Genomic DNA, 15,985 nt, shown 5'->3' with positions numbered 1-15,985 from the left:
GCAATAGCAGTAAGAAAAATGGGAATGGCAAGGATGGGGGAGGGGGGACAGTATACTGAGGGGAGGGTAAGGAACAGGTCTCAGGTAAAAGCAACAATCCTGGGTGACCAGTTAAATGTTGGGGGAGAGGAAAAGAGAGGAGATGAAGTCGTCTCCAGAAAGAGTGGCCTCAGGAGAAACGGGTTGTTTGGAGATGGGGTTGGAGTGGGGTGGGCAGAATCTATTGGGGAAATAGTACCTTTGATGTTGGTTTGGTACAGGTGAGTGGGCCTGAATGTTAGTCACGGAAATCCCAAAGCATGATATAAAAACTAACAAAATTTGAAAAGTAATAAACATGAAAAAAATGAAAAATCGGGATTTATGGGGGATTTGTATGGCTTATATTGGAGAATAATTAGGACTGAAGCTAACTACTTGGAAGTTATTGGCATATAGGTGGTATTTGAGGCCAGAGGAGAAGGGGTGAGATGAGTCCAAGGAGAGGGGCCAGCTTTAAACAAAACAAAACAAAAAGCAAAGAAATAGGACACAGAGTTAAATTTGAACGTCAGATTATACAATAAATAATTGTTTAGTATATTCCATGTGTGGACACGTTTACGACATACTTGTCCTAAAATTATGTATTATTTATCTGAAATTCAAATTTAATTGGTCACCATGTATTTAATCTGGCAACCATAACAGCAGCTGCACACAGAAATGTCAGCAGAGACCAGGCAGGCCTTTCAGATGGTGAGGTGATGTGTGAGACACAGGGGCGTGGCGGAGGCTGGGTGACCCAGAACACCTGTCCTTCATTCCCAGGGGTAACTGCTACCTAGTTCCCACTGATTGGGTTTGCAGACATGGCCTTGAGGGTGTCTGACATTCTGATATTCAAAACAGAATAGAAACATGTATTTTAATGTATATTTTAAAAGATATAATATTTTAAATATTGATATTAAAAGTGGTCAGTTGGGCTGGCTGAGTGCAGTGGCTCATGCCTGTAATCCCAGCACTTTGGGAGACTGAGGCGGGAGGATCTCTAGAAGTCAGGAGGCTGAGACCAGCTGGGGCACCATAGCAAGTCCCCATCTCTACAAAAAAATAGAATAAATTAGTCAGGTGTAGTGACCTATGCCTCTAATCCCAGATACTTGGGAGGTCAAGGCAAGAGGACTGCTTGAGTCCAGGAGTTTGAGACTGCAGTGAACTATGATAGCACCACTGCACTCCAGCCTGGGTGGCAGAGTGAGACTCCGTCTCTCTTTAAATAAATAAGTAAATAAATAAATAAATAAAGTGGGCAACCAATGAAAAGAAAAACATTGTGAAATACAAAGCAGCTCTGTGGGTTCCACTGGTTTGCAGCCTCTGAGCTAATTTCTAAAGTGGGTGTAGCAGGTTTTTACTCTGTAAATTATGGTGATTTGCTGGTCAAGGTAGATGGTACTTGTGTGTGGGGAAGGGATGATGGCAACAGATGTTTTCTTTTTGCAAAAAGTAAAATGTGGGAGTGACTTCTTTGGCCATGACTTCATGGTCTCTCACCTCAGAGCCATTTGCAGTAGAATTTTTATAGTTTTAAAAATGAGATTCTGAACAATTTTTGTTAGAGTTATTTTGGGATTTTAAAATAGTTTTTTAGTTGTATATATTGTAGAATTCTTAAAATTATACAATGATAATGTATAAAAATGCATACAGTTATAATTTATAAAATTATATCTCCTCTGGCCATTCTCCTGGAGCTGGGAGCAGTTGACACCAGCAGGGCTACATCCCAGTGCTGACCTGCTCTGCAGGACCCAAGGAAGGGGAGCCTAGCCTACTAGCCTTTTTGGGTAGCCCAGCGACAGTACCTGGGGCTTCGAAGGCTTTCATCAGAAAATTGTGGGCGGAAACTTCCAGGGGTTTGCTCTGAGCTTCTTGAGACTGCTCAGTTTCAGATGCAAAGTGAGTGGGTGTTTCTCTGAGAAGCAGAATCAGAGAGAGAGAGACAGAGACAAACAGAGGTGTTTCCCTTAGCTATGGAAACTCTATAAGAGAGATCCAGCTTCTCTTCTCTTGAGCAGTCAGCAACAGGAGTCCCGTCCTTGACATCTCAGCCTCTACAGGATTAGGAAGAAATAAGACCATTTGCTGGGGCTGGCTGGAGTCACCGGCTGCCATGCAGCAGCCCTTCAATTACCCATATCCCCAGATCTACTGGGTGGACAGCAGTGCCAGCTCTCCCTGGGCCCCTCCAGGCACAGTGCTTCCCTGTCCAACCTCTGTGCCCAGAAGGCCTGGTCAAAGGAGACCACCACCACCGCCACCGCCACCGCCACCACTGCCACCTCCACCACCGCCACCACTGCCACCTCCACCACCACCACCACTGCCTCCACTACCACTGCCACCCCTGAAGAAGAGAGGGAACCACAGCACAGGCCTGTGTCTCCTTGTGATGTTCTTCATGGTTCTGGTTGCCTTGGTAGGACTGGGACTGGGGATGTTTCAGCTCTTCAACCTTCAGAAGGAGCTGGCAGAACTCCGAGAGGTAAGCCTGCTGGTGGACTGCCGTGCCGTGGAGGCACCGGGCACAAGGGGGTGCAGGGCCCACTGCCTGGCTTGCCAAGTGCTTTTCAGTTCTTTTTTTTTTTTTTCTCTTAAAAATGGGTTGTTCTAGTTATTCTATTCTATAGGTAGAGAAAGGGAGGCTCATATGAGTGAGGGGAATATTTTTGTTTTGTGAAGAATCAGAACCCAACAGTTATCTTTTCCTCACGTGTCAACTCAGTCTGTTGAACCACTTCCTGCCTCGTACCTAGTGTTTTAAGGAGTAACGAACAAACAAACGAACCAAACTTTTAAGTTTTGCTTGGAAGTAAATTTGTTCAGATGACCAAACTGAATTTGAAAGTACTTAAAATATTGGTACGATTCCAAATCACAAAACTGAGGGACAGTGAAGCAAAATTGCTTGGCCCAAGTCTGAGTTAGCAAAAGTTCTGAGGTATTTGGATTCTCTTTCCAGGGCTTGGTTTATTTGACAATTCTGCCTCTTTTGCTTAAAGAATTTTATTTTTATTATACATCTTTTCTCTTTCTCTTTTACTAGTCTACCAGCCAAAGGCATACAGCATCATCTGTGGAGAAGCAAATAGGTGAGTCCTTTTTCGTGGGCACGTGGAGTTCCCAAAGGTGATCCTCAGCACTGAACTATGTTAATGGAATGCCTTATATTTTGTCCTACACTTAGGCTTATGTGTGCTATGAGAGGAATTCTGGCTAAATCTAAATCTCTGGTCAATATGATTCCTTGAGCTGCTTTAAAAATGTGAAGTGAATTGAATTGCTCACAATCAGTATAGCTGAGCACTGCACACAATTCAAAATCACTTTCACTTGACTTTGGAAAGAGACACACATACACAACCTGGACCTTTGCCCCCTGAGGAATGGCTCCAGGCCTGTCTCCTTCTACAGACGTCTTGGTCCTGGCACACATGCCAGTGGCTTTGACTCCTGGGAAGAGAAGGTGAGGTGAAGGCAGAGATAGATGTTTCTCAGAAACATCCTCTCCTCTTTTAAACTCTCTAAAGAGGTTACAGTGAAGCTTTATTTATAAACTATTTTATAGGATGTATGCTTTTAATAAGGATAATCAATTGCCCACAATAGGATGGTTTTTCTTGAAGTCACTGAGACTTCAGCTTAAGGGAAGACTTCAGCTTAAGGGAAGCTTAAGGGAAGACTTCAGCCATCATTCAAAGGACGTTCAGCCTCACCCTCAGAGACGGTCATGAGGTATCCTTGATCACAAAGGAAAACCCTTTGTTTGGGAGCTAGGACAAGAAGATGACATGCTGAACACTGATCTCATGAAATTTCAGGGCATAGTTTTGCAAGCTCTGTACAGATAGATTTTACGACACACTTCACTAGTATAAGATTCACTGAAATTTTAGATTTAGATTTACAATGAGATTCATTGAATTTTTAGAGTTGGAAGGAAGCTTAGAATATATCTAGTCCAGTCATTCCATCTTTTGGAAGAGAAACAAAATACCAGACAGATTAGGTGAACACGCTCAAGACCACTGGTATGGAGCTGGGGCTGGAAGGAACACAGACTCCTGATGCCTTGTCACCTACAGGGCTTTCCAGTACATGAACCGGTGCCTCATTACGTAGGGAAACTCCCAACTCTCTGTAGTGACCGTGGAATGAGAAATAGATGAAAAGCAGAATACCTCTGCAAAGAGAATAGGTAAATCTCATCCTTAGAAGCTCAGAAGCAAGCAGAAGGCAGCACTGGCCATCTATTAAGTGGAGCAAGTTTCAGTTTCTCTGGATGTGGCTACTGCAGGCGACCCAGTCTCCTGTCTACTATCCCAGATTGTTAAGTTCTTATAGGAGCCGCTGTTGGATGCTCTTGCTCCTGTGTCTGTATCCTAATCCTTAAATGTTAGAACTTCCATATGTACACATGCAGAGTGGAAATATTTGTTAGAAAAAGAAAGCCTCTGGAGGATGTCTTAAATAAGATCATTTTGAAAATCAGTGGAATGTGCCTGGTCCAATAGGTACCCAATTATTCATCTTTCACCCACTCTCTGGAGTCAGTTTAGTGATTAAAAGTCAAATGATCAGATGAGTCAGGTCCATCTACCCTGTAAGCAATTATATTCTCTAGTCTAGATGGACCAGAAATTGGTAAATTATCACATGGAAATCACATTAGTAATTTTACTAATAAGAAAAGAGATGCAAATTAAAATAATGCAAAGTAAAAATAGGAAATTTCAAGTTTTCATCAAACTGGTAAGGATTAAAAAAAAAAAAACCAGATTGACAAAGATTTGAGAGAAACGAGCCTGTTCAAACATTAGTTTCAGCCAGTGTACATGTAAATTGCTATAGCTTTCGCTGAAGAGCACTTTGGAAATACAATCAAAAGCTTGGAGCTAATAGTTTACGTTGTAATCCCATAGCTAAGAATTTATCTTAAGAAAATAATCAGACATGTGCCTGTGCCTGAAGGTTTACATATAAGGATGTTCATTACTTCCTTATGAGCCTATTTATAATAAACAATTCAGAAGAAACTTGAATGCCTCATACTAGGTTAGTCATATATTTTATGATGTATTCAGACGAGTGCTTAATAAGTAGCAACTAAAAATGATGTATCAGAAGGACATTAATGCCTTGGAGATTGTGCACGCTATCGTTAGATAAAAAGACAAGTTACAAAAGGGTATGTTTAGTTTCATACTGACTGTGTAAGCATGTATGCACATTTTTGTATTCTTAGAAAGGAACTAGAAAGTTTTATATACTGACATACTCACAGTGATTTTCTCTGAGAAATACTATTATAGATTATTTACACTCTTTAATTTCCTCCTTTTTACATTTTTCATTTTTTTCCAGTTAACTAATTAAGTATCTTATTCATTCACATCTGTGAGGCTAGATGTTGGGTACTGGATGCTGACTGATGATGAGTGAGCCCAGGGGGCCTGTCCTTAGGGAGCTTTTAGCGTGGTGAAGAAGCCAAAAAAAAGCAAGCAAACAAACCATGTAATTTCAAAGTTGTACTCAGTGCAACCTGAGATGGAATGGTCTGGAGAACCCTCTCTAAGGAGGTATTGTTTACGCTGACACCCGTAGGGGACAGAAGCCGCAGTGGGAAGGGCTGTATGCATGTGCTGTGGAGTGTGGTGGGGCTGGGAGAAAGCATTTCAGTGCTGGGAATGGCACGTGCAAAAGCCCTGGGGCAGGAAGCACTCATCACCAGTGTCTAGGATATATCTGCAGTTTATTTATTCCAGTATTTGTATAGCAGATATTCTTAGTGAGCATCTTCTGTGAGAATAACGTTGTACTAGGCTCTGTGAGAGATATAAAGACATGTGGTTCTCTCTTCCATTTCCTGCCGGTGCATGGCTGAGTGCCAGATTAGTCACTCGGATGGTTTGCGGTGTAGGAATGCAGAGGAAACTCAGTTTTGCCTTTCCTGTTCACTAACACCTCCTTCGTGGTGGGGTGTCTTGGGTGACTACAGAGGTCCTGATTGCTCAGGCAATGTTCTCTGTGGATTGGGCCATTCTCATACCATGTGTGGGTTTTACAGGCTAATCATGAACCTGACGTAGACAAGCATTTTGTGTGAATATTAATTGATGTCTCAGTTAGCTGAATTCATTAGCTAAGTGGCAACTGTCTATCTTGTCTGAAATAGTTGAAGTCAGAGAAATAGTGTCTGTTTTGAGAACTATTGTCTGTCCTTCCATTTAATTTGTCCAGCATTTGCTGGTAACATCCTGTGTTAGAAACTGGGCTACTCTGGTGAATTCAACATATTGTAAGAAACTTGTCATTATTTGAGGGGAATAAGATAAGTTATATAGTTATCCCAGAGAAGAGGAGTCAGAAAGAGCGGAGAAAACAGAGTGATCCTAGATTTCAAAAGAAGGGAAGATCGTATTTGACCAAAAAAGGCCTGAGAGGGTTCCCCAAAGAAAGAGATATATTAGATAGTCCTTATGGGATGTTTAGGAATTTGACACAGAAATCTGTTTGAAAGAACATTATGGGCAGAAGACATGGCATGAACAAAGGCACACAGAAAGGGAACTAGGGGTATGTGTAGGCCACAGAACTCCCGTTGTGTGGCAGTGCTCAGTGGGAGTAAGGAGATGAGGCTGGGCAGAGTGGCTGGGATTGTGTGATGAGGAGACTTGTATACAACTGCGTCTTCAGGAAGGAGCCATTAAAGGTATTTGAAGCCTCAGTGATATGAGGTGATTGTCTGAGTTCTTAATATAATTAATTTGGGGCAGAGTGTAAAATGTCACTGGGGGAAGACCTGGTGACATGCAGACAGATCAGTAGTCCTCAGTGTCTGTCGTGTAAATCTTAGGGACAAGAGAATCAGAGTGGACAGAGGCCTGGAATTGGAGTCAGGAGTCCAGGATGTGGTCTCAGCTCTGATACTGTCTAGCTGGGTCTTCTTGGACTAGTTACCCAACTTTTGAGCTCATTTTGCAGTCGATAAGGTGAGATAATAATACATACCTCAAAGGGTTATGGTGAGTTCTAAATACAGTAATTGACGTGACAGTGCTTTATGAATAAATGTTTATATTAATCGTGTTTTATTGTAACATTATAATTTATGCATGTCAATCATAATTTGTTTTTTTACTTTTTCATTTCTGAAATATAGACTACTGTGAGTCCTATAGTTCAGACTTACAGGATTAGTATATATCAGATTGTTGGCATTTATGGTTTTAAAATCTTTTCTTTTAAATGATGGGATTTAGGCTGGGTGTGGTGGCTCACTCCAGCACTTAGGGAGGCTGAGGCAGGCAGATCACCTGAAGTCGGGAGTTCAAGACCAGCTTGACCAACATGGAGAAACCCTGTCTCTACCAAAAATACAAAATTATCTGGGTGTGGTGGTGCATGCCTGTGATCCCAGCTAACTTGGGAGGCTGAGGCAGGAGAATTGCTTGAATCTGGGAGGTGGAGGTCGCAGTGAGCTGGGATCACGCCATTGCACTTCAGCCTGAGCAACAAGAGCAAAACTCTGTCTCAAAAAAAAAAAAAAAAATGAGATTTAAATTCCCACCAAAATAATCGTTGCTATTTCATTTTAACATGTGTTTTTCTTCTCTCTATCACACAGGCCACCCTAGTCCACCCCCTGAAAGAAAGGAGATGAGGAAAGTGGCCCATTTAACAGGTCTGTGTCTGGAAGGTACAGGTAGGGTTTGGGAAAGCTTTCGGCAACAGGCAGAATGGCTGCTTGGTTTCATTACTGGGCTCTAGAGAGTTGTTACTTCCTGGTAACAGTATTTGAACCCAATAATCCTAACCTCTTTCTTGTCGAGTCAGTCTTACAAACATACTTTGAGCCCCTATTCTCTGGGCAAGGGCCTCTTCTAAATTGGAGACCTGGAGCTGATTATGACATGACCCCTGTCCATGACCTCATTCTTTTCAGTCATTCCCAAGTCCCTTGGGGATTAGGGGCACAGATCCAAAAGGTGAGAGCTGAGAAGGTGAGGAATGAGGACTTATTTTCATCAGTGCTTTCTTGGTTTTCTGGAAGAGCTTTACTCTGCTTTGTCCATGAGTATAAATAAGAGTGAGAAGGGAAACTCAGTCCTGCACTTGTTGACTTTCAGCCTGTGCCTGCAAAGTGGCATGAAATGATATGGTATGGACACTCCCACTGTAACCTTCATAAATAACCGAGAAGTGGATAAATATTGCAGAAAGTGGTAGGCTATTGTCCCTGGTATTGTTTAGGCAGAAATTGTAGGATGATCCAGTCAGATCAGCAGACACTTACTGAGTACCCGCTGTGTGCCAGTTTTGGGATGTGAAAATAAGTAGCACATGGCTCTTGCCCCCAGGGAGCTTGACATCTAATAGGGAAAGACAGGCACTTATGATGATTTTAGCACTGCAGAGATTTAGGTTATGTTCATGATGCTGTGGGGATACAAAGAAAAGGGAACTGTAGCCCAAACTGAGGAGCTGAAAAATTCTTACTGCAGGTGAGAAGATGGACCAGATGGTTCCTAAGATCCTGCCCAACTTTAGAACTTTAGAGTTCCTTGGATTTGGCTATTTCCTTCAGGAAAGAACTTCAAAGCCTAGTAGTTTTGGTGTTAGTTCTGAAAATAATAAAATCTTTGTTCCAGAGAGCTAATATTTTCTAATAATTTTTTTTACTGCAATTGATTGGGGTATATACTATTGTTCTAACTGTGTGGATGACAAAACAGGACAACAATGTTTAAGAAATTCTGTGATGGATCAAGTTCTGGCCCCTCAGCCAGTTCTGTATAGGCTGTCATTCTGGGTAAAACATTTGTTCAAGGAAGGACCCACAGTTTTGCCATAGAAACTTATTTTTTGTTTGTCGGATGCATGACATTCCTGGCTGAAAGCTCCTTTTGAATTTATTTCAGGCAAGCCCAACTCAAGGTCCATGCCTCTGGAATGGGAAGACACCTATGGAATTGTCCTGCTTTCTGGAGTGAAGTATAAGAAGGGTGGCCTTGTGATCAATGAAACTGGGCTGTATTTTGTATATTCCAAAGTATACTTTCGGGGTCAGTCTTGCAACAACCTGCCCCTGAGCCACAAGGTCTACATGAGGAACTCTAAGTATCCCCAGGATCTGGTGATGATGGAGGGGAAGCTGATGAGCTACTGCACTGCTGGGCAGATGTGGGCTCGCAGCAGCTACCTGGGGGCAGTGTTCAATCTTACCAGTGCTGATCGTTTATATGTCAATGTATCTGAGCTCTCTCTGGTCAATTTTGAGGAATCTCAGACATTTTTTGGCTTATATAAGCTCTAAGAAAAGCACTTTGGGATTCTTTCCATTATGATTCTTTGTTACATGCCCTGAGACTGTTGTATTCAATGAGGGTCTTCTGACACCCATTTGAGGTCAAGTAAGAAGACATGAACTAAGTGGACCTTGAGACCACAGGGTTCAAAAGGTCTGTAGCTCCTCACTCACCTATGTTTATGAGCCAGACAAATGGAGGAACATGACTGAAGAACATCTGGGCTGCCATGTGAAGAGGCAGAAGCGTGGAAAAGCAGCTGCTAGGTGTTCTACATTCATCTTCAGTGCCTGAAAGTATTTGGGCACATTGAAAAAGACACCTTTTAACTCACCTCTCAGGGTGGGCCTTGCTACCTCAAGGGTGACTGCCTTTCTGATACATGGTTGTGACATGAGTGTTTAAGGGATGGGAAAGGAGGACTAGAAGCTTGCATAATAAGCTAAAGAGGCTCAAAGAAGCCATGCTCCACTAGCAGCATCTTCACTTATAAACACATAGCCTGAGCCATCGCTGATAGTAACAGAGAAGCAAGAGCGATATTATGGGAACCCATTCCATTCCTAACACAGCATGTGTATTTCCAGTGCAATCGTAGGGGTATGTGTGTGTGTGTGTGTGTGTGTGTGTGTGTGTGTGTGAGTGTGTGAGACTAAAGAGAGAATGTAGAGATTGTGAAATACGTATTAGAAAAATATGGGTTGCATTTGGTGATAGAGTTTGAATGCTTCTTCACAATAAACTCTAATAGTTCTTAAAAATCATTGATTTTCAGCTACTGATGAAGTTTTCCTATAATATAATAAATATTTATATAGATGTACATTTTTGGGAAAAGAAAACGTGTAATATATGTTAGGATACAGATAATTTTTAGCAAATATTTTACTAATATTTGAATTTTTTGCTTATTATTTCTTTCTTTCATGTTTTTTTTTAAATTCATTGTGATGCCAGATCACTTTAAGAAGAATTTGTTGGGATGAGAACTATGAGGCAATCTTTCCACCTTTGCCAGGTCTTCCTTCTCTATATGTATTTTCTTCCCTCTTTGCCTCCCAGAGATTCCATTACCAATGTTATGACCAGTGTTAAGCTTACCCAATTTTCCATAGATCTGATGAGAAATTATCTTTTCCTGAAGGCAGAACCATGGCACATATTTTGGATTAAAAAACTTAGATTTGAATCTTTGTTTTTCCATGTACTACCTATGTAATCACTGGTCAGATCTCTTGACCTTCCTTGAACAAAAAAAGAGCTGATGTGTACATAAAATACAGACACATAGAACATCAAAAAATAGTGTCTACCATGACTAATCAGCCACTCCATTAGAGCCACTTCATTCTCCAGAGGCTACTGATTCTGTGGGACCCATCTAAGCACGTGGTTTCTTGTATTCTCATACTTGTTACTCACAATGGCCTTTTCCTAGTTTCTTCAACTACTCATTGTCATGGGTGCTCCCTAGACTTTGTTATCATTAAAAATTATAGTAACTCCTTTGGCATTTGATTTCAGATGTCTTATTTTCACAACATCATCTCCTATTATTCTAGTGGAATTGGTCCAACATTTTCTTTATGAAAATATTTTTGAAAATATTAGGACTTCTAATTAATGATATATATATATATATATACAATAATATATATATTATTTTCATATATATAAAATATACATATATATTTTCATATATATAAAATATACATATATATTTTCATATATATATATATATCAGCTCCTTCCATCTCTTCATTTCTCTCTATGTCCAGCATATTTCATCGTTTGTCATGACATCCAGTACCTTGGAAAGACTCTGAACTCCAAAATACTCTCTTCCTCCACTATGTTCCCTTTCTAAAAAAATTCTATTTTCTTTAAGCTGTTATCCCAGCAGCTGGATGTTGCTGGACAAAAAATTACCCAAATAGGCTGCCTAGTGTTATTTTATTTTTATCTAACATGAATTTAAATCAATCAATTATTGATCTGTCACTGATTTAGTTTTATTTTTTGATTGATTTGAATAGGTAGTACATGTACATGGTACAAGGACAGAGACAAGGAAAATTGCTGGGTCACCAGAGTTAAAACTATCATTTAGAATATATTCAAATACTTGTTGAATACGTTAACGAACAAAACCAAGGCTTCAGGTTGAAAATTGTTATCTGCTCTCCCTAAAACTCTTGTATTCATTCATCTGCTCTGGAGGGTCAGGTTCCTTAGCAGGTGCCTCCTGGAGAAATTCCAGTAGGTACATTTACCCTTCCTATGGCTGACTGCTAGACTGTATTCCCAGCCCTGAGGGTGAAATCCTCCTCATCCACTCTCTCCCCTTTTGGCTTCAACTATCAAGTATGCCAGTTCCAAAGGGTCATAGGAAGTTGGCTAGACCATGATTCTTTTGCAAATGGACCCTTCTAGATAATGGTACAAGAGCACAGTGTAAGTGGGGAAGGGCCTGAGCATCCTGAGCTGAACTGATGCTGTCAGCTGGTAATGATACTGCTGGTACTTTCATCTCCCTAAGTCTGAGCTGCACTAGGATGCCTTCGGGACTTTCTGAAGGTAGAATTGTAGCTCACTATGCTTTACTGATTCCAGAGAAGAGGTACTGACAGTCCCTTTAGGAACCTTAAATTTTTTTTTAACCTCAGTTGGAACATAAGGAATGTAAAAAATTCAAAGCTTTTTAATATGTTTATTGAAAACTGGATTGGCATTGTTCCTTTATGAAATGCTAAGCCCAAAGTAGAACACACCACAAACACATACATACGTAAAGGGTGCTTCTAGTTCAGTAGTTTGAGGTTTTCTTTTTTTTTCTTTTCAAGCAACCAAAAGCACATGAAACCCACTTCTTTTCTCAGTCCCCCAGTGTGGTGACTTTGTCTTCTCTGAAGTAGGTTTTGACTTACCACAGTTAACAGGAAAAGAGCTCTATTGTGGGGGCATCATTGCGAGTATGACTTAAGTGAAACAGTCGCTCATAGAAAGAGGAGAATTGGAGAGAGAAGCTGCCCGCCACCCCCACTCCCCAAAGTCACTGTATAAACTTTCCTTAGTGGCTTAAGCCCAGGACTTGCCCTGGTCCTTATCTAAGGAAGTATGGAGGCCACATGTTGAATTACCTTTTTCTAAGGGGTCTGGGTAAGTTCTGGTGTTTATAGAGATACATTTTTACATTCTGATTTCTTTTTCTTTTCCAAGGTTTTGGATCATCCAAAGACAGAATGTGGGGATTCTAGAAAAGGAAAATTAGAACCCCATTCCTTAAGGGAGAGGGTTCAGAAATAAATCCTATTTAGAAATAGTAAGTCATTGTTGGTACAAGGACCTTTGGGATTCACTTGGAAACTAATCTGCCTTGGCAATGTAGATAGCTAAGTGGGTACTCTGTCCTTACAGGTTCACCCAGAAGACAGGAAAGAATCATGCCAGTGATGACTTCCTCACTTTTATCAAAGCTTCCCCTTTACTGGGAAACATTTTTCTAGAGTTCTGGCTGGTACATCATCAGAAAAAGGGCAATGCAGATATTCCTCCTCCCCTTCTTGGACATTCCTTTGGCCCTGTGGGATCACCCCTTTCTTTTAATTCTCCATGGAATGACATACGCCTTCATTTCACATTCTGTGGAAAGTATAGTCTTCAAGTTTTCTGAGAATTTCAGGGAAGACCCTCATTCCCTTGAGCAGTCCACATTATCGCAAATTGCCTGGCTTTCGCTGGTTTCTGCAGTGGACTGCTGTCTACAGTCCTGACACGCCCACTGTGGGATGCCTTTGTTGCCAACCAGGCATCACTACACACGTTGCTGTGTATAAAATTAACTGAAGGTTTGAGGCAATGGAGACACATTACCTTATGACAACACAGAATAAACTACACTTGAAAATGAGTATCAGACATCACCACCATTCCCCAGATTTACCACAAATATCTCCTTAAACGTACCATTAAAAATTCTAGTATTTGAAATAGTATAAGGACTTTCATTCATTCATTTATTCACTCAATAAGTGTTTACTGAATGTCTACCATGTACCAGAAACTTCCTTAGGTACTATGGATACAATGATATAAACAAAATCTCTTACAGAGTTGTATTTTAATGGAGAAATGGTAGACAATAAAAATAAGCAAATTAGTAAGTCATGTGGCAGGAAGTGCTATGAAGAAAAACTAAGCAAGGTAATGCAATAGGGAGTGACGGAGGCAGGATGTTTGTGTGATAAGTTGTGAAGGAACAATCCACATGGACATCTAGGGAAGAGCTCACCAATCAGAGAAACTGCAAGTGCAATATCTCAAGACCAAAAGTGTTTTGTGTATTGGAGTGAGCTGGCAGGAAGCAACACTGAAGAGGTATTCAGGGACCACGTGGTGCAGGGTCCTGGAAACTTTGGAAAGCAGTGTGGATTTTCTTCTAAGTGTGATAGAAAGTCACTAGAGGACCAAGAGCAGATATGACCTAATTTACAGCATAAAAGGACTATTCTGGTTGCATATGAAGAATAGACTGTGGTGGGTCAAGACTGAGTTGGGAGACTGGTAAAAAGGCTACTTCAGCAACCTAGATGAGAGGTCATGGTGGCTTGAATCAGGGTGTTGATTATAATAAAGTGGTTAAGAAGTACTTTTGGTACTAGAGTTAAGAAGATTTGCTAATGGACTGGATGTGGGAGTGAATGAAATGAAAATTCTCTGATTTTTGGTCCAATCAGCGTGTGTGTGTAAACACGTATATGTGTGTAAACATAAGTGCATGTGTCAACGTGTGGTCTGGGTGGATATGGTGACACTTTATTGTTTTGGGGTTTCGCTGCTGTCATGTTGGAGGCACAGTCTGTGATATAGGCAGAGAACTCTGTTTCCTGCTACACATTCCTGGGTTTGTACCAAGAGCTAGCTCATCTCCTGAGAGTCAAGTGTACAGAGAAACCAGCCTGTAGGTTCTTCACAAAGTCTGCTTATGGAAATAACTTCTTTATAACAGCCTTGACAAGGAAAGAAAACAGTGTGATTTAAGATTGCCATATATAAACCCAAAGCTGCCACTCCAGTTGCCACATATCACTCATCACAGATCTTGGATTCAGAAGTAATCATTAGAAATAATATCAGGCACCTTCCCTTCTAAGATGGAAGTCCTCTTTGCCACATTTCCAACACATGGCCATATAGCCTCTGTTTGAAAACTTTCTGTAGAAGGAGCTCAGTGAAATGTAAGGGAGCCCATTCTGCACTGGATTATATTATTACACTGTCAGAATTTCTTTCTTAGATTTAATTGAAATCCTCTGCATTATAACTTCCAAACACTTGCCATAGTTTTTTTTTTTGCTGCCTCATACCTCTATAGCATTTAATAGCTTACAGATCTCTCTCCTGTACTTTATCTTGTTCAAATTTCACTACAATCCTGTAAGGTAAATTGTTATCCTCATTTTATACATGAAAACAACTGGAAGCTGACATAGCTAATAAATGGTGGTGCTGTGACTTCATCCTAGTTATCTAGCTCTAAGATTTATCTTTAGAGTTTCCATATGCAAAGAGATTTCTTAGAATTATACTTTATATGATGGTACTCACCATAAGCCTCATTCCATTAATTTTCAGTGGCACCTCTTATTTTTCATTCTTCTCTTTGCTTTTCAATTTCAGTCTCACTTTGCCTGATATCTACAACTCTGTACTATATAATATAAATATGTCACAATATATTAATAAATATGTATTTGAGATCATGACCCAATAGATAGTGGTCTTTTTTGGTCTCTTCTTTAGTTTCTTCCTGACAGTTACAAGTTTCTCTCTCTCTCTCTCTCTCTCTCTCTCTCTCTCTCTTTCTCCCTCCCTTCCTCCCTCCCTCCCCGCCGTGATCTAACTGAATTGCTTCTATTGCCCCAGTGCCACCAGTAGCATCCTAGTTTTAATAAGAGAAGAAGGAAAGAAATTGAGCTTGGGATCAGAGGGCCTGGGATTGAGTTCAGCCCCTGCTACTCAACTAGCGATGTGTGTGACCTTAAGTAAGTCACATGAACATCTTGAGACTCACCCTGTCCCCTCTGTAAAATGAGGAAGCCAATTTATATTCTTATGGCCTTCCTTATAGGAATGTTGTTACTGCCAAATGCAACAAAGCCAGTTTGTGATTGGGAAATGCATTCCTGAAGGTAAGTGAGTGGAATTGTTATATTCCTCAGCAACTTTCCTGATAGAGTCATTGTTAAAAAGAATTCTTACTGTTCAATATTCCCACAAAATTGACCATCTATAATCATGCCACACATAAAATGTCATCGACCATTTAAAAAAAGTAAAACAGGAACAATGGGCAGGTAAATCTCATCCTCTGGGTATAAAACTGAAGAATACTATCTGATATTGGCATAACCTTTAAAAATATCTTCTCATCCCTCTAGTCTTTATTATTTTTTTAAATGTGAGATAATACACAGAAAAGCAGCTGTATGTGTCATATTCTGTATAAATATTAGTTGAATACATTAATATATTTTGTGTCTAGTATATGCACAGATTAATATGATTAGCCTTTTTTTTTTTTAAACAGAGTCTTGCTTTGTTGCCCAGGCTGGAGTGCTATGGCATGATCT

General features: G+C 40.5%; 1 protein-coding gene across 1 annotated transcript; it reads left to right on the top strand.

The window, feature by feature from the left end:
• Positions 1 to 79: 79 nt before the first annotated feature.
• On the top strand, positions 80 to 10,958 carry FASLG (Fas ligand). The gene is made up of 4 exons (XM_003925358.4): positions 80 to 2,530; positions 3,092 to 3,137; positions 7,673 to 7,729; positions 8,967 to 10,958. The coding sequence occupies exons 1-4, from the start codon at positions 2,159 to 2,161 to the stop codon at positions 9,359 to 9,361; spliced, it is 870 nt and encodes a 289-aa protein (XP_003925407.1). The 5' UTR covers positions 80 to 2,158; the 3' UTR covers positions 9,362 to 10,958.
• Positions 10,959 to 15,985: the final 5,027 nt, after the last annotated feature.

The sequence above is a fragment of the Saimiri boliviensis genome, chromosome 19 (genome assembly GCF_048565385.1).
Source record: "Saimiri boliviensis isolate mSaiBol1 chromosome 19, mSaiBol1.pri, whole genome shotgun sequence".
NCBI classification, from domain to species: Eukaryota; Metazoa; Chordata; class Mammalia; order Primates; family Cebidae; genus Saimiri; species Saimiri boliviensis.
Note: the sequence above shows the minus strand (reverse complement) of the source record. Positions and strands in the feature narration are given on the sequence as shown.